The 24,442-nt window shown below is 40.1% G+C and overlaps 1 protein-coding gene across 5 annotated transcripts in view; it reads right to left on the bottom strand.

Annotated features, from left to right (window-relative positions):
* The window catches only part of LOC141568058 (aldehyde oxidase 4-like), a 143,574-nt gene that overhangs the window by 6,654 nt on the left and 112,478 nt on the right, over positions 1–24,442 (bottom strand). The window contains exons 28-38 of one of the 5 annotated variants that reach the window (XM_088793998.1): positions 23,370–23,503; positions 22,049–22,136; positions 21,645–21,731; positions 21,268–21,459; positions 15,173–15,400; positions 12,658–12,753; positions 11,382–11,510; positions 8,949–9,023; positions 1,129–1,181; positions 561–675; positions 315–380 (exon numbers count right to left, since the gene is read on the bottom strand). In XM_088793998.1, the coding sequence (XP_088650124.1) occupies positions 315–380; positions 561–675; positions 1,129–1,181; positions 8,949–9,023; positions 11,382–11,510; positions 12,658–12,753; positions 15,173–15,400; positions 21,268–21,459; positions 21,645–21,731; positions 22,049–22,136; positions 23,370–23,503 (1,263 nt within the window). Of the gene's footprint in view, positions 1–314; positions 381–560; positions 1,776–8,948; positions 9,024–11,381; positions 11,511–12,657; positions 12,754–15,172; positions 15,401–21,267; positions 21,460–21,644; positions 21,732–22,048; positions 22,137–23,369; positions 23,504–24,442 lie in introns of those variants that run through there. The other 4 variants (XR_016019621.1, XM_088793996.1, XR_016019620.1 and 1 more) reach the window with 4 other exon arrangements.

The raw sequence follows: 24,442 nt of genomic DNA, 5'->3' as shown, positions 1-24,442 counted from the left end.
TTATAATGTAATTTTATTATGTATTTATATAATGTTACTAATTATAAATGTTAATTAATTGTACATTAATTACCTGAAGGCATGGAGAATTATAAAGCAGGATAACACACATATAGCTTCCACGCAAAGGCAACCATTGTTTACTGTTTCTTGTATTTTCTTCCAATTTTTAATCTATTTTTTTGGTGTGTGTAATATAATACATATTGCATAACACTTGCACCAGGTATAAATGCCATTTGGAGAACTCTGGGAAATAATATTCTGAATGGAATTGACCGAAAGTCCCTTTGGGGTGGTCGGGTATCACGCACCTGCCCAATGTCCACGGCTGGATTTATGCTGAAAGCAGCATCCATGAAGATGTCAGTCCTAAGGAGCTGTGCCAAGAGAAAAGACATCATTGAAAATGTTAATATTATTGATTTAAAATAGATCTTTACTACCTGTCCCTGGTTCTCCCACCGGCAGGATCAGGGCGGTTATTGTTCGCAGCATAGAAAATGCATCCACGTTCATATTCAACTATAAAGATGGTGAACACCAATGTTGCTCCTTACCTTGTGAGCCCCGGTCAGACAGTCGACTTCAACCTCAGAACAGGAAACTCCATAAGTAAAATACGGAAAAGCATGACCTTCCTCCTTCTCCCAGTCCATATTTGTCTGGTAGCCTCTGAGAAGAGAAATCAGGAGTGAAAGAAAAGGCACTTCCCCACCAGTGGTCTGATCACCTGTGGTGCTCTGGGTCCTGGGGATGAACAGAGCTCCTACCCCCTGGGTGAAGGCCTGTCTCCCCTTCTGTGAGGGGGACTGTGGTGATCAGAGAGGCAAGAGTACCACTGTGGACACGGGGAGAAGGTCCACTACTGTCTGAGCCCTACTGTCCAACATACAGTTACTGGGATGGGTCAGATGTGTGTCCCTCCTGGTTGGTAAACAGCTGAGGCCCCAAGCAGTCCCTGGCCCCTCCACCCCCGGATTCCCGTCCCCACCCCCAGGACCCATGACTGAAGGTTTCACACCGGGCACAGCAGTGCTCCAGTGCACTCCAGGCACTGTTCCGATTAATGAGCGCACACCATCTCTGCCCAAGTATGATCTAAACCAAGGTGAAAACGTCCTTTACTTGAAATATCCAGTCGTTGACAGGCTGATGGATTCTTCGAAGGCTTTTTCAATCTGGAAGGCATGATTGGTTACAAAGAAATATAAGTTTAGGAAAGGTAATGAAAAATTCCATGCTGAGCTTGCCTCCTCTTATTTGCTCACTGCAGCCACATTCATCTCGAGCACAATACACCTTGTAAAAGCCATAGGTCTTGCTTTTCAAGGGAGGTGCTTAAAGGCAGCTGCTAGCTGTGCTCTGGGACCCTCTAGTTTTTGGAGTTGCACAGTGTAAAAGTTATTATTTTTTCACCCTTTTCGGCTTTTTAAATAAAGGAGGGGGCTAGGCCATGTACTTATGTGCATAGGCACGTACACAGGAAGATGTATATGTATATACACATAAACACACATATGTATACATATGTATGTGTGTGCATATATGTATATGTACCTTTTTAACCTGCTGTGGGGACGGAGTCCCAGAAAGTAGTTTACAGGCTCTTGGCCTCACGTGGAAAGGTGCTGCCTCAGGTAGTGGATGGCCGTCAGCTGTGGCTGATTGGCCATCGGCTGTGGCCGGTTAGCCGATTGGCCGCTAGTATAATTGCTGCAGCTACGGAGGAGAGCCGAGGAGAGCCGAGGATTGCCGAGGAGAGCTGAGGAGAGCTGAGGAGAGCAAAAGAGAGTAGAAAAACAGAGTCGAGGAGAGTGAAGGAGAGTCGTCGGTCGGTTGGTGGAAAGGTGGACGGCAGGTCGCGCGTCCGGTGGGCCCTGCCTCCAGTGAGACCATATGGTATGACTCCCCTGCCTATGGCTCCGTGGGTGTTCCTTTTTGGCCTCACCATATCCTGCGTTCTTATGTGGGGAGCAGGACCAGAGACCCCGCAGGACGCCCCGCACGACACCTGCTTTTTCCCACAGAATTCAATTGGCTGTCTCAGTAGATATAATGTGTCAGCTTTCCTGCTGGAGCAAACTGGGTAGGGCTGGGAATAATAACACTAGTGATAATTGGAATAATTATTAAAAATAGAGTAATCTTGGACTTTGGAGGAAAAATGGCGGCGTGAGGTGAGCCTCTGTAAGTCTCCCCTGGAATTACAACGAATCGAACAACAATATTTCCACAAAGGACTCCCTGCACAGCAGACAGGCAAGACGAAGAGGCCCACTACCGAAATCACCTATGGGTGGGAGATTCGCGCGAGCGGGGGGAGGAGAAAGGGAGAAGTGCGGAGATGGAGCCGCGCAGGAACAGGATGCAGACTTGCTCAGTGCTCCAAGCTCGCTGCTTCCTGGAACTACTGCAGCTGTGGGAGAGGGAAGACTCGGACTGCTAGGGCTCCGCTTATGGCCCACAGGGCTGAAGGGGCAGCATATAACACGCCTGAACCCAACGCTCACGGCAGAGACCTTGGAGAAAAGACTGAGGGAAGAAGGCTGAAAATGGTGGTTTAAGCCCTGACTGCTGAGCAGAGAACTAAAGTCTTAGGCACTGAGACTAGCCGCCCCCTCCCTACCCTCCCAGAGTTCGCCCCCCCCACCTGCCCAGTGCTAGAAGCGGAACAGTAGCAGTGTCAGATCAAAAGAACAGAATATTTGCTGTTCTGAGGACTGTGGACTGCAGACACAAATTCGTAGCCCAACTAGTTCCGGCAAAGGGAAGGGAGTTGTGGAAGCAGGATCTGCTGTGGTGGGGTCGCCGCCATTGCTCTGGGCTCCCTCTCACAACTCACCCCGCCCCTGACCCCACCTACTGGGCGGATCCCTGCAGGAGTAAACAGAACTGCTGAAACATAGGGGCTCTGAATCTGGAGCTGGAATAGCTTTGGAACATCAAAAGCTCTCCACATACCCACCGGGACACTGCGCCCTGTTACCTAGACGAACTATTAACAGAGGAGAAGCCTCTCTCCCAGGGAATGCCCCCATTATGTGAGAAGCTGGAATAGTGCAGAGAAAACATAGCACTACAATGTGGGAGAAGAAAAATAAGCTGCAGTTGGAGAAAAAATAAAACATTCTACCAATAAGTACCGGAAAACAAAAGAAAGACCGCTTCCTATCAACCTGTTGCAGAAGCCACTCCTGTAGCTGTCTAGGAAGAGAAATAGCAAACCAGTAATTACCATGAATAACCAAGGCAACAAGACAGCTCAGAAAGAAAGTGAAAAATCTCCAGAAAAGGCACTTAAAGACACAGAAATATGTGACTTAAATGACAGAGAATTCAAGATTGCAGTTCTGAAAAAACTCAACGAGATGCAAGAAAACACGGATAGGCAGTTAAATGAACTCATAAACACAATCAAAGAACAGCATGAGCATTTTACGAAAGAGATTGCAATTTTAAAAAAGAACCAAATAGAATTTCTGGAGATTAAGAACTCAATAGAAGAAATTAAGAATGAAATAACCAGGTTAGGTAGTAGAGTTGACCAGATGGAGGAAAGAATCAGTGACATCGAGGATAGAAACCTGGAAATTACACAGATGGAAGAAGAAAGAGACTTGAGACTTAAAAGAAATGAAAGAACTCTACAAGAACTTTCTGACTCCATCAGAAAGAGCAATATAAGAATAATGGGCATACCAGAAAGAGAAGAAAGAGAGAAGGGAACAGAGAATATATTCAAACAAATTGTCGATGAGAACTTCCCAAACTTGTGGACAGAACTGGACCCTCAAATCCAAGAAGCAAATAGAACACCTAATTACCTCAATCCCAACAGGGCTACTCCAAGGCACATTGTATTGAAGCTGTCTAAAATCAATGACAAAGAAAGAATCCTCAAGGCAGCCAGGGAAAAGAAGACGGTAACTTACAAAGGAAAGCCCATTAGATTATCATCAGATTTTTCAGCAGAAACTCTACAAGGCAGTAGGGAGTGGAACCAAATATTCAAACTATTGAAAGAGAGAAATTATGAGCCAAGAATAATATATCCAGCAAAGATATCCTTAAGATATGAGGGAGGAATAAAGACCTTTCCAGCCATACAGAAGCTGAGGGAACTTTCTAATACACGACCTGCACTACAAGAAATACTAAAGGAGGCTATTCGACCACCATCAACAGGGACCATTTGTGGCAACCAAAACTCAAAAAGGGGGAGAGTAAAGGCCTGAACCGGAATACGGGAATGGGGAAAGTAAGCGTGCTGAAGAAAATGGAATACTCTAAATATCAAACTTTCTTTTATATAAACTTAAGGGTAACCACTCAAAAAAAATCCAGAACTGAAATATATACTGTAATAAAAGAAGAAACAGAGGGAAACATCATAGAATACCACCACACAGAAATAATAGACAACAACAAAAAGGCAAAGAAACAATGGAGACACAGCCTTACCAGAAAACTAAAGATAGAATGACAGGAATTCCTCACATATCAATAATCACCCTAAATGTAAATGGACTGAACTCACCAATAAAAAGGCACAGAGTAGCAGATTGGATCAAAAAACTAAACCCAATCATATGCTGTCTCTGAGAGACACATCTCAGCTACAAGGACAAGCATAGACTCAAAGTGAAAGGGTGGAAATTGACACTCCAAGCAAATGGTACCCAGAGAAAATCAGGTGTAGCCATAATGATATCAGATGAAACAGACTTCAGGGTAAAAAAGATAACAAGAGACAAAGATGGACATTTCATAATGGTGAAGGGGACTGTACAACAAGGAGACATAACAGTCATCAATATTTATCCCCCCAATCAGGGAGCACCGAAATATACCAAGCAACTACTAACAGAACTAAAGGGAGAAATTGACCAAAACACAATTATACTAGGGGACTTAAATACATCATTGACAGCTATGGATAGATCATCCAAACAGAAAATAAATAACGATATAGCAGCCCTAAATGGCACATTAGATGAAATGGATATAATTGACGTTTATAGAGCACTTCATCCCTAAACATCAGACTATACATTCTTTTCTAGTGTACACGGAACATTCTCAAGGATAGACCATATATTGGGACATAAAATCAGTCTCAAAATTTAAGAAGATTGAAATCATTCCAAGCATATTCTCTGATCACAAGGCTTTGAAATTGGATATCAACTGCAAAAAGAAAGCGGGGAAAAACACAAATACATGGAGATTAAACAACATACTTTTAAAGAACGACTGGGTCAAAGAAGAAGTTAGAGGAGAGTTTAAAAGATACATAGAAACAAATGACAATGAAAATACATCCTACCAAAATTTTTGGGATGCAGCGAAAGCAGTTTTAAGAGGGAAATTTATCTCATTACAGGCCTATCTCAAGAAAGAAGAAAACTCCCAAATAAATAATCTCATGTTACACCTTAAAGAACTAGAAAAACAAGAAGAAGTAAAACCCAAGGTCAGCAGATGAAAGGAAACAAAAATTAGAGCAGAACTAATCTAATAGAGAACAAAAAGACAATAGAAAAAAATTAATGTGACAAAGACCTGGTTCTCTGAAAAGATTAACAAAATTGAGAAACCCTTGGCTAGACTCACTAAGATAAAAAGAGAGAAGACACTAATTAACAAAATCAGAAACGAGAAAGGGGAAGTTATCATGGACACCACAGAAATACAAAGGATCATCCAAGAATACTATGAATGACTATATGCCACCAAATTCAATAACATAGAAGAAATGGACAAGTTCTTAGAAACATATAGCCTTCCAAGGCTGAACCATGAAGAGCTGGAACATCTGAACTGACCGATCACCAGTAACGAAATTGAATCAGTCATCCAAAACCTTCCCAAAAGCAAAAGTCTGGGACCAGATGGCTTCACTAGTGAATTCTACCAAACCTTCAAAGAGGATCTAATACCAACCCTACTCAAACTCTTCCAAAAAATTGAAGAAGAGACAGTACTCCCTAATTCATTTTATGAGGCCAACATTACCCTGATACCAAAACCTGGTAAGGAAAGCAAAAAAAAGAAAACTACAGACCAATATCTCTGATGAATACCGATGCAAAAATCCTAAATAAAATTCTAGCAAATCGAATAAAACAATGCATTAAAAAGATTATTCATCATGACCAAGTGGGGTTCATCCCCGGGGCACAAGGATGGTTCAACATCCGCAAATCCATCAATGTGATACATCACATAAACAAAATAAAGGACAAAAATCATATGATTATATCAATTGATGCAGAAAAAGCATTTGACAAGATACTACATCCATTTATGATTAAAACACTTAATAAAATAGGTATAGAAGGAAAATACATTAACATAATAAAGGCCATATATGACAAGCCCTCAGCTAATCTCATAATTAATGGTGAAAAACTGAAGCCCTTTGCTCTACGTTCAGGAACACGACAGGGCTGTCCCCTATCACCTCTGCTTTTCAACATAGTGTTGGAAGTCCTTGCCAGAGCAATCAGGCAAGAGAAAGAAATAAACGGCATCCAAATTCGGACTGAAGAAGTTAAATTGTCACTCTTTGCAGATGACATGAAGCTATATATAGAAAACCCTAAAGACTCCACCAAAAAGCTATTAGAACAATCAACGAACACAGTAAACTTGCTGGCTACAAAATCAACGTATAAAAGTCCATTGCTTTCCTATATACTAACAATGAAATCTCAGAAAAAGAAATACAAAAAACAATTCCTTTTGCAATTACAGCAAAAAGAATAAAATACCTAGGAATAAACTTAACCAAGGATGTGAAGGACCTATATGCTGAAAACTATAAGACATTCTTGAACGAAATTGAAGAAGACATAAAGAAATAGAAAGACATTCCGTGCTCATGGATTGGAAGAATCAACATAGTTAAAATGGCCATATTACCCAAAGCAATATACAGATTTCATGCATTCCCCATCAAAATCCCAATGGCATTTTTTAAAGAAATAGAACAAAAAATCATCATATTTGTTTGGAACCACAAAAGACCCCGAATAGCCAAAGCAATCTTAAGAAAAAAGAACAATAATGGAGGTATCACACTTCCTGACTTTGGCTTGTACTACAGGGCTACAATAATCAAAACAGCATGGTATTGGCAGAAAAACAGACACATAGACCAATGCAATAGAATTGAGAACCCAGAAATAAAACCACATAAATATGGACAGATAATTTTTGACAAAGAAGCTAAAAACATACAATGGAGGAAAGACAGCCTCTTCAATAAATGGTGCTGGGAGAATTGGATAGCCAGGTGCAAAAGAATGAAACTGGACTGCTATTTGTCACCCTGTACCAAAGTTAATTCAAAATGGATCAAAGACTTAAGCATAAGACCTGACACAATAAACTGCATAGAAGAAAACATAGGTACTAAACTTATGGACCTTGGGTTCAAAGAGCATTTTATGATTTTGACTCCAAAGGCAATGGAAGTAAAAGCTAAAATAAACGAATGGGACTATATGAAACTTAAAAGCTTCTGCACAGCAAAAGAAACCATCAAAAAAATAAAGAGGCCACCAACTGAATGGGAGAAGATTTTTGCAAATAGTGCCTCCGATAAGGGGCTAATATCCAGAATGTACAAGGAACTCATGCAACTCAACAACAACAACAACAAAAAACAACCCAATTGATAAATGGGCAGAGGACTTGAAGAGATATTTCTCCAAAGAGGACATACGAATGGCAAATAGACATATGAAAAAATGCTCAACATCACTAATCATCATAGAAATGCAAATCAAAACCACTATGAGATATCACCTCACCCCAGTCAGAATGGCTATCATCAACAAGACAAATAGTAACAAGTGTTGGAGAGGCTGTGGAGAAAAAGGAACCTTCATACACTGTTGGTGGGAATGCAGACTGGTGCAGCCGTTATGGAAGGCAGTGTGGAGGTTCCTCAAAAAATTAAGAATAGAATTGCCATATGACCCAGAAATCCCTCTCCTGGGTATCTACCCCAAAAAATCTGGAAACATTTATACATAAAGACACGTGTGCTCCAATGTTCATTGCAGCTTTGTTTACGGTGGCCAAGACATGGAAACAACCAAAATGTCCTTCGATGGATGAATGGATAAAGAAGTTGTGGTATATATACACAATGGAACACTATTCGGCGGTAAGAAAAGATGATATAGGAACATTTGTGACAACATAGAAGGATCTTGAGAATGTAATGCTGAGCGAAATAAGGCAGACAGAAAAAGCAGAGAACCATGTGATTTCACTGATATGTGGTATATAAACCAAAAACAACAAAAGAACAAGACAAACAAATGAGAAACAGAAACTCATAGACACAGACAACAGTTTAGTGGTTACCAGAGGGTAAGGGGGGGTGGGGGGTGGGAGATGAGGGTAAGGGGCATCAAATATATGGTAATAGAAGGAGAACTGACTCTGGGTGGTGAACACACAATGGGATTTATAGATGATGTAATACAGAATTGTACACCTAAAATCTATGTAATTTTATTAACAATTGTCACCCCAATAAATTTAAAAACTAAATTAAAAAAAATAGAGTAATCTTTTGCTATTAGGACTGCTATTGTCTCCATTGCTCTGGTGAGAACACCAAGGCTCTGAGACACGGAGGAGGAACTCATCCCACAGGAACTTGTGACAGAGCTGGGGCAGCAAGGCCAGTATGTTTTTACTTTCAAGCCAATGCTGTTAGCAGGCTCTGTGAGAAATTAGGCTCTGAGATAAAGGCAAGTGTCAATGGACACCGACATCGCTTTCACTCTTCTGGAAAAGCAGAAGTGCATGTTAATAAATACTTCGTTTCCTGAATGGACACCACCAGCCAGCCCATGCGCTTGGGGCATGGACCCAACAGGATGTACTTGCCTTTTCCTGGTGGGGATGATGAGGGGAACACTCACCCAGTCCTCCCATCTTCCCTGAGGGTTTTTCCTGATGATTGGTTGAAGACGGGCCATGAGAATTTGGCAGGCATTCTAAAAATAAATATTTCAAATGGCATAGGATATAAAAGCCACGGGGAATAGCAACATGCTAAATAGCTAAAAATCAATTCAAATGTCAAATGTCAATCAATTCGATGTTCCGTTGAAGAACCTGCTTCCCAGTCTTCAAGGCCGGGTTTCTTATACTCGAGTAATACATGGAACACCTTTGAAAGAAGCAAGTATTCCTGTGGACCCTGCAGTGTTAAAATTATGTTTATTGCAATGTGGTTTAAGTACATGCTGACATAAATCTAGGTTGAGTCTTCTTAGAGTTATAGCTCTTTAATAGCGATAAAGCCAAGACAAAAATGACAAAGTGTGTAGACCAACCTATATATCAATAAAAACCAAAATAACAACATTAATCGTCATTCATGTTTTCTGGAGCTAAACTGCTGCCTGGAATACAGAAGATGTCTTGACTGCTGTGGCATTCATACTTTGGTGTTCACCGTGCCTATAGCGTATAAGCTAATGGATCAATTTTCTCTCCACTCCTCTTATTTAAATTGCTATTCGATTTTCATTGGCATTTATACCTTGCTATCATCTGCTCTTCAAGACAACATCATTCACGTATAAAGTCTTGCCCTTGTTGCCTTGATACAAAATATACTTCTTGGTCCCAAATGTAGGCAAAGAGATTTCATGGCAGTACTCCACTTATAAAACGTCATGCTGACGATGCAAAAGGTGCTTGTTTTAATTGAAATGGAAAATTCAATTAAATTTCAATTTCAATTATTGCTGTGACATCTTGATCCCCTGAGATTATAGCTGCCAACCCCTGGGTGTCCGTGGGCCCCAGCTTGGCTTCCTCTCTGAATTCAAATACAAATCTGTTTATATGTGTGCCCTGACTTATTTATCGCAGCCTTACAACGCACCTCATGCCCTCTCTTCATCTCTGTTCCTTCTGTTCTGTCATCCCCTCTTTGGGTTATGGTCTCTGGCTTCTCATGCATTAGCGAGATCCCAGTGTTCATAAATCGATCTTTGCTGGTACATTCAGTTTTCAATCACTGACCCCATTACAAATGGACGCCTTCCAAAAGAGGGCCACGTCCAAGGCAAACTCAAGTAGCACAGTTCCTGCCTGTCCAAATATCAGATGTTCTTCCCCTTATCGTGCCCTGACCACAATACTCCTGTGCACAGCTTTACACACAACAGTCTGACACTCTCCTGAGGTAAGTTTTCCTTTAAGAAAGTGAGGTATTGCAGAGAACATTTGTAATTCTTTTGTGAAGTCCTGAACTGCTTTCTTTGTGTGGAGAATTCTCTCACCTTACATTCCTTGGTAGGGTCGCCTCCCCCTATTGAAGCTCCAAATGCCAGATACTAATTTGTCCAGTTTCCTTTGCATTATAGAAAATTTCAAAATACACAAAGGTAGAGAGGATATAGTACAATTCCCCCTTAAATGCTTTACCCAGCTTCAACAATGAGCATTTACACCCCAACCTCACCCCCAGCTATCTGTCTTACCTCTTCTCCCACCTCACTCCCCTTTGCTCTTTCTGCTCCAGCTACCCTCACTTGCCTGCAGCTCCTTAAGCACAGTAGGCGAGCTCCCTCTGCTCCCAAGTACCAACATGGCTTCTTTCCTTGCTGCATTCAGGACCAGGCTCACGGATGACCAGTCAGTGCCTGGTCTGGTTTCCCTGCTGCCTAAGAGGGCAGCTCCAATTCTTGCACTTTCTGTTTTCCTAACTTTCTTTATTTTGATTCATAACACCTGTCACTGTTTCAGTTTCTCTTTTTTTTCTTCCTTCCTCCCTTCCTTCCTTCCTTCCTTCCTTCCTTCCTTCCTTCCTTCCTTCCTTCCTTCCTTCCTTCCTTCCTTCCTTCCTTCCTGTCTCTCTCTCATTATTTAATGATTTATTATTTACTAATGAAATGTAGGCTAGGAAGCTGGGTGGGGAGAGGGGACAAAGTATAGGGAGGGATGGAGAGAAGACACTCCACCTGCTTTCCACCTGAAGGTCCAAGCAGGGAAGTAGCAGAGACACTGCAATTTGAAGTGCATTTTTGAATTTCGAACTGTACACTTCAATTATTGAAATGGGATATTTTCTGCAAATAAAAGTGATCAAGGGATTTTTTAGTCATCTTAGAGTGATTAGAAAAATTATAGGTAGATTTTATGCAAGGGGAGAGCAGAAGAAGGCCACAGAGGGAGCTCCAAACTTTTGGAGTCTCTGCTCTGCCAGTAATTAGCTCAGTGACCTAGAACTAGCCACTTGACCTCTCCTGGCCTCAGTTTCAGCTTCCATAAAAGAAGGGGTTGGACAAGGATCCTTCCAGCATTGTCCCTGGGTGACTGAGAAATGGAAGAAAAGTCACCTGCACGGCCTTTCCGTTGATGTCTGTCCCCATTGACCCCACTGTGAGGAGAGCATTGGGGACTGTGATTGTACTCGTTTCATACTGGTGTATATACGATGAGGGGATGTTCAGTTCTCGACTAGCCACCTGCCAGAAGCAGAAGAAAAACATTATTTATTTCACTGACTCTAAGCCTCCCTTGCTCTCCAATCGAAAACTTTAAAATTCTTTTTTAACTGAGTATCAAACTTGGCTGTCTTATAGGAACAAACATTTAAGATAGCATCTTGGGTCTTACATGTAGATTATAAGTTTGAAGATTTTAAATGGCACTGTAAAAGATACATTGCTTTCTACAGCTATGTTGCCAACTAAAGCATCTTCTTGTGCTTTCATAGAAGAATCTTTTTGCGCTTTCACCAGTTTCATAGAAGCCACGTGGCAGTATGTCACTCTGAGACATCTAGTACAGTATGATATACATACAGGCAACTTTGAAGTCCCTTCAAGCTAGAAGATACATACAGTCTCATTGTTTAGCCTTCATCTTCTTCTGCGGTGTATAGACATTTAGCAGATTATGTTTCCTTCGTGCGACATTTTGCAGGCATAAGGGTTTTGTTGTAAAGAAGCCAGATCTGTTCAAAGAAGGCCCTGTGGATTTTTGTGATTTCCTAATTCCAAACACACTATTAAATGGCATTATTTCCTTAAAGAACATGTCTTCTCTATATTTCTAATTGAGAGAAAAGCTTCGTCCCCACCTACCCACATTTTTATTCAAATTTCATATTCAACAAATTCTTATTTAATATTAGAAGAGAAAATTTCCTACTGCAAACAATCTCTTGCTCTTTCAACGACTTCTGTGAATTAGCACACATAACAGCCAATCACGTGGAGTTCCTAAGGAGACTGAATTCTAAGGACATAATTTCTCATCCTATTCAATGCTTTCATTTCGAATGAAGATGTGAATTAATACCATAGTGCTTTGAGCAGTTGCCATAAAGCTGAAAAGTATTTTATTTTGAAAATTTGAATCATATGTTTCAGAGGACCTATGGACTTGGTTCTTTAGTATGCAGACAGAATAATATAACATATTTCCTCAATTTGAACACCCCACTTCCATCAGCCCCCTGCAGTCTTGTGTGCCTGATATCAAAATGAGTCTTATAATTGACCTGTGCATTTAGTGTGACAGTATTTCTCCTGCTCAACAGAAAAAAGCTGGTAAAGTGATTATACAGGGCTCGTCTTCCACCATAGAGAAAATGGGTACTTATCTCACCTGTATCATTTTGGTGTAGAGGCCTTGTCCAAGTTCACAGCCACCATGAATCACCAAGACAGAACCATCGAGATAGATGTGGACTAGAGCGGCAGCCTGGTGGGGAATAATTATAATACTAGTTTGGAAACTGATGTGGCCAAATGTTGCTGTGAGTTTAGCTGAGGCTGCAAGGGAATGGTTTTGCTTCATTGAGCCAATCTCTCATTGTTTTTATTGGAGAAGAAAGCTATGGTTGGTGGCCATAGACAATCGCTTTCAATATCCCCCAGACTTGAAAACCAGCACTGTAGGTTTGTGAATGGTGGCTTGTCTCTACACCCACCATCTCCTGCCCACCTGGAGGACTTGTGTGTTTGCCTTGGAGCTGCCTCTCCAAAGCACCAACCTGTACAATATTTTATTATTCTTTCCTCCCTGCACGTAAATATTAATTTTAAAGTAAGTGGAACCTGTATGAGTAAATTTCCAGGCACAACTTTCACTGGATACTAGAGGAGCGGGGAGAACCGTGGGATGTTTTAATAGTTTCCAAATACTTCTGACCTTTAGAATTACGGTGGGGGTGTGGTATGGCCAAATTTTGGGAATTCCAATTCATTAGAAAGTTGGAGGTGGAGCCCAGATGCCCATATATTTTTTTTAAGCTCTCAGGTGTTTTTGATGATTGGCCAAGTTTGGCATCGATTGATTTAATTCAAATTCTTCACTTTGCATGTGGGGGAATGGAAGCCTAGGGAGGAGAATGCTTGGCCAAACCCAGTGCCTAGTTCATGGTAAAGTCAGGAATGGAATCCGCAACACCTAACTTGAGCCCAGCATCTTCCACACCCATGCTATGCTGCCACCTTCAAACTAGCTGCTCTTGTCCCTCTGTGGGGTTAGGCATGTGGCTCCAGGAATTGGACCAAGGAGGGATGAAGGGGGAAGGCTGGGCTATGTCAGGCGGTTCTGCAAATTATTAGACTTTTTCTTTAGAGAAGTCCTCATCATATGCTCACATATGTGCCCCAGCATCCTGCATCTACCCCCTTGGGACCTCTATCCCCATGTTGATACCACAAGGATACGCAAGTGTCCTTGCTATCACACATTCAAAATGTCAACTAATTTAGCTAAGCCAGTCTCCTGGGTCTGAGACTGTAGTCTCAGGACCATCAAGTTCTCTGTAGGAACTTTTAAACTTTGTGCTTCCATCTCATGGCAATTTAACAAGAGTAATGGATGACCATGTATCAAAGGGTATTACCGCATGCTTTCAGAGCCCATGTTAGATTTTATGTTGATGATCATACAAGCATCAAGTAGGACTACTTTAATTGATGGGGCATATTAGAGACAAAAGGTGGGACACCCCACACAAACATTTAGGATAAAGACTTCAAAATGACTTGAAGTGCATCAAAAGCCAGAACCACCATCACTTTGTGAATATTTAGTTTTGGAAAAGCAACATCATCTACCATATTAAGTTAATGTTACTATTGTGAATATTACTGGCACTTATAGTACTATTTTATTTAATTTCCAAATTTGTTTGTATTTTATAAAGGCATAAGAGCTATAAGAAGCTTATTTTTGCTTTGTGGTTATACACGGTTAAATAACATTAAATTAAATAATTTAAACAACCATTTAGAGTCCACAAAATTTGTTTTTTCCATTTTAAGGAGTCTGTTTGTTATTCTTGTTTCAGGAGTACTCCCTGGGAGAAAGACTGAACGTCTGCTCCAAGTGTTCAGGGCTCGTGGCCTTCCCCTCCCTCCTTCTGATTTTGCTTGCTACCTTGTCAGTGGACTCTGAGGAAGCTTGTGGCAAAGAGACAGCTTGGGCACCCCTCATCCACACCATGAGGAGGCCTATATTCTCTCCTTGGCAAAGATTTGCTTATGGGGACATTTCAGAGATTGATGGGGATACAAGCAAAATAATAATAATAATAATAATAATAATAATTATAATAAAATAAAAGGCAGAATCAGTAACAGAACCCCACAAAAAACTGTTTAAGGTGAAACTCAACAGAAGGCACAATAGTCATGGAACCTCAATAAGGTAGCTCTGGATTTCTGTGTGAATGGGGAAGCTCCGCCTATTCTCATTTGTTTTTGAAAGCTCTGTCTTCAAATGACCCTACTGCCATCATTAAGAAATTAGGAAAGAGAGAAAGGGATCCTCTTGCTTCCCCCTATTCTTTCATGAACTTGAAATTTGACCTCATACCTCAATACTCATGTTTGGAGCGCTGCCCAAGACCAGACCCCCTTGAGCTGGACTTTATCAGTTGATTGCTTTCTGAGGTCTCAGGTAGTGCATCACACCAGGTCTTCCCTGAGGATACCCATTGTCCCCAAGTTCTTGCTTAAATACACTTTGTTTCTTGCTATAGGAAACTGCCCCAGTTTCTTCTTTCACCTGAGAGGGGACTATATGTTGTTGCTCACGATTGCCTTTTTCAGATAGCTAGTCATGTGGAGTAGGGTTTTTGGTGGAAAAACATATCTCCTAACCTCACCTGATTATAGTAGCTCTGGGACATCCCAACGGCATATTTCATGGGGATCACGGAGAGCCCCTTTTTCTTCCAGTAATTCTTTTTGTTAAATTCCTCGGCGGCCCGTTTCCTAGCATAGAATGAAGATTTCTCCAGACATTCTTTCCAGCATCTTCGCAAGGGTTCTGGGTTAAACATCTCCTTAAAGGCTGTTTTACTAATTCTCTTATGCATGTTTATTTCTCTAATCTGAAAGACAAGAAAATGAAAAGGATTTCAAAGATATATCCTGATTCTATATGTAAAGATGTGTTTTGTTATACACCTGACATGAAGAAAGTCTTTCTGAAAAAAGAAACAACTACTTAAATGGCTATAAATATGTAAATGCAAATGTAAATATATAAACATAATGATAATAATAATAATCATAATGATAGAAACTACTATTGAATACTTTATGTGCTCCAGGATATAGGCTAAGTGTATGATCTCAATTAACTTTACAGTAATCCTGAAACATAGTAGGTACTATTATGAGCCCTGTGACAAGTTTTGTTAGTGGTGAGACAAAATTCTTCTGACTCAAACTTCTTTTACTCTTACATAATGTTTCATTATTCTTATCTGTCCTCAAATTAGTTTCTCAAATCTGAACTACAGTAGAATGTTTGCATAAATGGCTGTAATAATGCCACCTCCCCTATTCATGTCCCTGAGAGGCTTCACACTGATTCTGGGACTGGCCATGTGACTTGCTTTGGCCAATGGAACAAGACATAGATAATGCAGGCAAAGACTTGAAAAGTGCTTGTGAGATGTCATAAAAATGGCGGCATGAGGTGAGCCTCTGGAAATCTCCCCTGGAATTTACACAAATTAAACAGAAATAACTCCACAAAGGACTCCCTGCACAGCAGACAGGCAAGATGAAGAGGCTCACTACTGAATTCACCTAAAGGGGGGCAAATTGTGCGTGCAGGGGAGGAGGGAATGGAGAAGTGCAGAGACGGGGCCATGCGGGCCCAGGACGCAGACCTAGCTCAGTGCTCCAAGCTCGCTGCATCCCAGAACTACCGCAGCTGTGAGAAAGGGCAGAACTTGGACTGCTGGGGCTCCACTTATAGCCAACAGGGAGGAGGGGACAGTATATTACATGGCTGAACCCAACGCTCACGGCAGAGACCTTGGAGCAAAGACTGAGGGAAGAAATCTGAATACGGTGGTTTAAGCCCTCACTGCCAAGCAGAGAACAGAAGCCTTAGCACTGAGACTAGCCACACCCTCCCTACCCTCCCAGAGTTCACCCCGCCCCCATCTGCCCATTGCTAGAAATGGAACAGTAGCAGCATCAGATCAAAAGAACAGAATATTTGCAGTTCTGAGAACTGTCGTCCGCAGGCCAACTAGTTCCCACAAAGGGGAGGGAGCCATAGAAGCAGGACTGGTTGTGGTGGTGGTCCCCACCGTTGCTCTGGGCTACCTCTCACAACCCACCTGGCCCTTGTCCCCATCAATCTGGGTGGATGCCTGCAGGAGTAAATAGAACTGCTGAAAAACACGGGCTCTGAACCTCATGTAGAAAGATCTTTGGAACTTCAGCAGCTCTCTGCATCCCCACAGGGACACGGTGCCCTATGACCCAGGAGAACTGTTAACAGAGGAGAAGCCCACCTTCCAGAGAATCCCCCCATTGTGTGAGAAGCTGGAATAGTGCAGAGAAAATATAACACTACACCCTGAGAGAGAATAAAAGACTGCAGTCGGAGAGAAAGTAAAACATTCTACCAACACCTACTGGAAAACAAAAGAAAGGCCTCTATCAACCTGTTGCAGAACCCACTCTTGTAGAAGTTTAGAAAGAGAAATAATAAATCGTTAATAGCCATGAATAACCAAGGTAACAAGACAGATCAGAAAGAAAATGAAAAGTCTCCAGAAAATGAACTTAAAGACATGGAAATATGTGACTTAAATGACAGAGAATTCAAGATTGCAGTTCTGAAAAAAACTCAACGAGATGCAAGAAAACACAGACAGACAGTTTAATGAACTCAGAAACACAATCAAAGAACAAAATGATTATTTTACCAAAGAGATTGAAATTTTAAAAAAGAACCAAATAGAATTTCTGGAGATTAAGAACTCAGTAAAAGAAATGAAGAATGAAATAGCCAGCTTAGGTAGTAGAGTTGACCAGATGGAAGAAAGAATCAGTGACATTGAAGATAGAAATCTAGAAATGACACTGATGGAAGAAGAAAGAGACTTGAGACTTGCAAGAACTCTACAAGAACTTTCTGACCATCAGAAATAGCAATATAAATATAATGGGCATGCCAGAAGGAGAAGAAAGAGAGAAGGGAACAAAGAGTATATTCAAACAAACAGTTGACAAGAACTTCCTAAACTCATGGAAAGAACTGGATCCTCGAATCCAAGAATCAAATAGAACACCTAATTACCTCATTCCCAACAGGCCTTCTCCAAGGCACATTGTATTGAAGCTGTCAAAAATCAATGACAAAGAAAGAATCCTCAAAGCATTCAGGGAAAAAAAGACGGTAACCTACAAAGGAAAGCCCATTAGATTATCATCAGATTTTTCAGCAGAAACTCTACAAGCCAGCAAGGAATGGATTCAAATATTCAAACTATTGAAGGAGAGAAATTATGAGCCAAGAATAATATATCCAGCAAACATATCCATTAGATACATAGGAGGAATAAAGACCTTTCCAGACATACAGAAGCTGAGGGAATTTTCTAACACACAACCTGCACTACAAGAAATACTGAAGGAAGCTATTCGACCAGCATAAATAGGGATAATTTGTGACAACCAAAGCATAAAAGGGGGGAGAGTAAAGGCCTGAACTGGAATATGGGAATGGAGAAAGTAAGCGTGCTGAAGAAATGGGATACGCTAAATATGAAACTTCTTTTTACATAAACTTAAGGGTAACCACTCAAAAATATCCAGTACTGAAATATATAAAGTAACAAAGGAAGAAACAGAGGGAAAAATCACAGAATACCACCACACAGAAATAATAGACAACAACAAAAAGGCAAAGAAACAATGGAAACACAGTCTTACCAGAAAACCAAAGATAGAATGATAAGAAATCCTTACATATCAATAATCACCCTAAATGTAAATGGACTGAGCTCACCAATAAAAAGGCACAGAGTAGCAGACTGGATTAAAAAACTAAACCCAACAACATGCTGCCTCTAAGAGACACATCTCAGCTACAAGGACAAACACAGACTCAAAGTGAAAAGGTGGAAATTGACACTCCAAGCAAATGGTATCCAGAGAAAAATCACGTGTAAGCATACTGATATCAGATGAAACAGACTTCAGGATAAAAAGGTAACAAGAGACAAAGATGGATATTTAATAATGATACAGGGGACTATACAACAAGAAGACATAACAGTCATCGATATTTATGCCCCCAATCAGGGAGCATCGAAATATACCAAGGAACTACTAAAAGAACTAAATGGAGAAATTGACCAAAACACAATATAGTAGGGGACCTAAATACATCATTGACAGCTATGGATAGATCATTCAAACAGAAAATAAGGAAATGTCATCCCTAAATGACACATTAGATGAAATGGACATAATTGACATTTATAGAGCACTTCATCCTAGAACATCAGACTGCACATTTTTCTCTACTGTACATGGAAAATTTTCAAGGATAGACCATATATTGGGACATAAAACTAGCCTCAGCAAAGTTAAGAACATTGGAATCATACCAAGCGTATTCTCTGATCACAAGGCTTTGAAATTGGATATCAACTGCAGAAAGAAAAGAGGAAAAAACACAAACATGCGGAGATTAAACAACATACTTATAAAGAACAACCTAGTCAAAGAAGAAATTAGAGGAGAGATCAAAAGATAGATAGAAACAAATGAGAATGAAAATACATCTACCAAAATTTTGGGGATGCAGCGAAAGTAGTTTTAAGAGGGAAATTTATAAATCAATGTATGAAAGTCCATTACATTCCTATATACTAATAATGAAATCTCAGAGAAAGAAACAAAAAAAATTCCTTGTCAAATTGCAACAAAAAGAATAAAATACCTTGGAATAAACTTAACCAAGGATGTGAAAGACCTATATGCTGAAACCATATTTTTAAAAGAAATTGAAGAAGACACAAAGAAATGGAAAGACATTCCTTGCTCATGGATTGGAAGAATCAACATAGATAAAAATGGCCATATTACCCAAAGCAGTATAAAGATTTAAGGCATTCCCCATCAAAATCACAATGGCATTTTTTAAAGAAACAGAAAAAAACTCATCAGATTTGTATGGAATACAAAAGACCCCAAAGAGCCAAAGCAATGCTAAGAAAAAAGAACAATGCTGGAGGTATCACACTCCCTGACGTTAGCTTGTACTACAGGGAAACAATAATCAAAACAGCATGGAATTGGTAGAAAAACAGACACAGACCAATGGAATAGAATTGAGAACTCAGAAAAAAACACACATAAATATGGAGAGATAATTTTTGACAAAGAAGCCAAAAACATACAATGGAGAAAAGACAGCCTCTTCAATAAATGGTACTGCGAGAATTGGAAAGCCACGTGCAAAAGAATGAAACTGGACTGATATCTGTCATCGTGTATTAAAAGTAATTCAAAATGGATCAAAGACCTAAGCTTAAGATCTGAAACAATAAACTGCATAAAAGAAAACATAGGTATTAAACTTATGGACCTCGGGTTCAACGAACATTTTATGAATTTGACTCCAAAGGCAAGGGAAGCAAAAGCTAAAATAAATGAATGAGACTATATCAAACTTAAAAGCTTCTGCAGAGTAAAAGAAACCATCGACAAAATAAAGAGGCAACCAAACTGAATGGGAGAAGATTTTTGCAAACAATGCCTCTGATAAGGGGCTAATATCCAAAATATACAAGGAACTCATACAACTCAACAACAACAAAAAACAAACAACCCAGTTGAAAAATGGGCAGAGGACCTGAAGGGACATTTCTCCAAAGAGGACATACAAATGGCCAATAGACATATGAAAAAATGCTCAACATCACTAATCATCAGAGAAATGCAAATAAAAACCACAATGAGATATCACCTCACCCCAGTCAGAATGACTATCATCAACAAGACAAATAGTAACAAGTGTTGGAGAGGCTGTGGAGAAAAAGGAACCCTCATACACTGTTGGTGGGAATGCAGACTAGTGCAGCCGCTATGGAAAGCAGTGTGGAGGTTCCTCAAAAAATTAAGAATAGAATTGCCATATGACCCAGCAATCCCTCTCCTGGGTATCTACCCAAAGAAATCTGAAAACGTTTATCCATAAAGGCATGTGTGCTCCAGTGTTTGTTGCAGCTTTATTTACAGTGGCCAAGACATGGAAACAACCCAAATGTTCTCTAATAGATGAATGGATAAAGAAGTTGTGGTATATATACACAATGGAACACTATTCGGTGGCAAGAAAAGATGCAATAGTACCATTTATGACAACATGGATAGATCTTGAGATTACAATGCTAAGCAAAATAAGTCAGACAGAAAAAATAGAGAACCATATGATTTCATTGATGTGTGGTATACAAAACTGAAAACAATAAAAGAACAGGACAAACAAATGAAGAAACCAAAACTCATAGATATAGACAATAGTTTAGGGGTTACAGGGGCTAAGGGGGAGAGGGGCTCTAGGAAAGGGTAAACGGAGTCTAATATATGGTGATGGAAAGAGAACTGACTCTGGATGGTGAACACACAATGTAAGATATAGATAATGTTTTATATAATTGTACACTTGAAATCTATGTAATGTTACCAACAATTATCACCCAGAGCAGAAGAGCTACCCAGCAGCTGACTTACAGAGTCGGAAAAAATACTATTTGTTGTTTTAATACGCTAAGATTTATGATTGATTTGTTCCCCAGCAAAAGCTAACTGATAGATAATATATTTTATTTCTTTAAATCTACTTAGAAGCTGATATAAGGCTATACGTAGGTGCTCCGTATACATTTGAACCAAATGATGTCAGAATTTTGTTAGGGGGTTCTGACTGATTACTTACCTCTTCAGGTGATAAGTTGCACTGAGATGCCACAGCAGTTATATAAGCTTCAACTACCACTGTACTCTGGGGAAAGCCAAATCCTCGAAAGGCAGTGTTGGATGGCAAATTGGTTTTGCAAGCCCTGCCCCGGCACCGGAAATTAGGAATATAATATGCATTTTCAGATTTCAGCACAATGAGCTCTATCACCTGAATTAAAGCAAACAAAACAAAACTTCTTATTTATCAAATATTCAAAACCACTTATTCACATTTTATCTCTAACTTGAATCTTTCACAGAATCTATCTAATTTATAAGACAAATATTCCTGCAGATAAAGGGTGGCACATACAGCTAAGAGATAACCTACAGAAAGGTGTATTTCTCATTTACCAACTCAGATTCATCAGGAGTGCATCCACCATTGATATAATATTCAACATCAGCAGATTTGATCACACCATTGTTCATGAATCCAATCTGAAAAGTCATATAACAAGTAAAAACAATTTTTTTAACCGTCCTTTAAAAGCAGACCATGTTGTACACAAACACGTCTGATCACAGTTCCCAATCCTCACCCAACTTCTGCACATAATTGATGTGACAGTCACCAGAGGAACACTGAAGATGGTGACTAAGTTGACCATGATTCCAACAGCAAGTTCTGATTAGTTTTAGGTAGCATCCAAATATCCCTTTCGATTGGTGTGGAAGTTAGTAATTGTCTTTACTATTGGCTAGGTATCACTGAACAGTGTTTTAGGTAGGTTCCTGAAAATTTTGCTTTCACTCACTTTGTATTTTCCGAGGAGTGGGTGACGGCCAGCAGTTATCAGCATGTCATCACCACGCTCTAGAATAAACCGGATTGGGCGGCCAGTCCTATAGGAAACGACTGTTAATATGCCGGATGCTTCATAAAGTTGTAGAAACATAGAGATGATGAAAGGCGTCTGGAGATAATCTAGGTTAGTGGCTTTCAATGGGGGCAGTAACATAACTTAAACCAATAGTGGTTGCTGTGAGGGCATTAAAATATAAAAACAAAGAAACAAACAAAAACCTATTACTATTATCATTCTAGTTTAGTCATATCTGAGAATTTAATTATTGAAATGATACATTATTTTGTTATAAGTTACCTTCCTTTTATTTGTTTTTTACATTACATTAAGGCATTGTATGAATATTTTGCAATTATGTGTATCAGGTTATATTATTATCAATTTGGGTATTCAAGGGGGCATTAAATACTTTCCATAAGGGGAATGTTGAGGCTGAAAGGTTTGCAAACCAATGCCCCATCCAGCTTAACCCCCTGCATTCAGACTCCCTTTCTTAAAGTACCCATTAAAGACTCCTCTGGCTTCTAAGGGAATGCTTCCAGTAACTACACACCTGTACTTTAGGACAATGTTCTTTTATCGTTGGAAGTACCACACAACTAAGATATTCACAGTTTTCTTTTTGCAGCTATAGACTGGGATGAGTTAAGTTTTTCCTGAACATTCTTAATGAACTTTGGTATGTACAGGTTCACAAAAGTCATGGCTATTCTTGTGTCTGGTTATTACATCCGGATGATACAGAGACTAAGTGAACATTCCCAGGCACCAGCAGACTCTGGTGTATTTCATGACAAAACGTGTCCCTTGTAAGTTTGAGGCTTTGGCCATCCCTCCACTCAGCCATCTCATGCTTGATTTATTTTAATGATTTAAAACAAGCATTTTAAAGAGTGAAAGTCAATGCAGTTCACGAAAAAGTAATACATAGTTATGTCTGTGCAATGAGTCAAAATTTACAACGATTGCATTCATTCCACACAGCTTTCTTGTGAAACAGGTAGATATTATTTTCCCCACTTTATGGGTGAGGAAACTGAGGTGACTTGCTAATGTGACCTTGTGAACGAGTGGGGAGAGCAGGACTTGAACACAGATCCTCTGGCTCCAGGTCCAATGTCATTTCACCCACATGCTGACCATACATATCCTTTGGAAATCAAAGGCTATGGCCTATGGAATGAAAGCTGGGATGCAAGGCTGGAAGGGTGTGGGTGGCATCTGCCCTGCTAGGACTTCTGACATCAATAGCTGTTGCTGCGACTCTTACTTGTTGGCGGCCACAGCAGTGATAGCGGCTAGCAATGCGGGCTTGGTTACTTTCCCCCCAAATGCTCCTCCAGCTCGTCTCATGTGGCAGGCGATTCTACTTCTTGGGACGTTTAGTGCTATAGCCACAAATTCCTGCAAGAGGTAAGTCCCCGAAGGCACATAAGTGCAATTTAATAGTATATTTCTTCACTCATGTACTTCCCCTCTGCTTAACAAAAGAAATTCAGTAATTCAATAAATACAACATTTATAGAACGACGCAACCCTCATCACAATCTAATTTTAGAAAGTTTTAAGCATCCTCAAAGAAACCTTAGATCTGTTGAGCAGTCACTCCTAATCTCTCCCAACCTCAACTCCCCCTAACACCCTCACTACGAGGCAACCACTAATCTGCTTTCCTATTGATTAGCCTGTTCTAAACATTTTATGTAAGTGAATAATACCATATGTGGTCTTTTGTGACTGGCTTCTTTCACTCAGCATTGTGTTTTCAAAGTTCATCTATGTTGTAGCATATATCAGTACTCCATTTTTTAATGGCTGAATAATATTCCATTGTATAGCATTATCAGTTTCTAAACAACCCATTTATTAGTTGATGAACATTTGCATTGTTCCCAATTTTGGATATTGTGAACAGTGCTGCTATGAGCACTTGTGTAGAAGTTTTTGTGTGGTCAGATGTTTTCATTTCTCTTGGGTAGATAGATACCTAGTCATGGGATTGCTGGGTTATGTGGTCACTCTATTTTTAACATCCTGAGAAAATGCCAAACTGTTTTCCAAAGTGACTGTGCCATTTTTCATCCCCATCACCAATGTATGGCAGTTCTAGTTTCTCCACATCCTTGCCAACACTAGTTATTGTCTGTCATTTGATTATATATTCTAGTGTAGATGGAGTAGTATTTTTGTGGTTTTGATTTGCATTTCCCTAGTGACTAATGATGCTGGACATCTTTTCATGTGCATATTAGTCATTCACAGACCGTTGGAGAAATGTCTATTCAAATCCTTACTGGGCCTGCTTTTGATACTGCCTCAGGTTCCTGTGGGCTATGAGTACCC

This window comes from Rhinolophus sinicus, chromosome 17 (genome assembly GCF_057876585.1).
Source record: "Rhinolophus sinicus isolate RSI-liver-muscle chromosome 17, RSI-T2T, whole genome shotgun sequence".
Classification (NCBI taxonomy): domain Eukaryota; kingdom Metazoa; phylum Chordata; class Mammalia; order Chiroptera; family Rhinolophidae; genus Rhinolophus; species Rhinolophus sinicus.
This window is presented reverse-complemented; position numbering and strand designations above follow the sequence as displayed.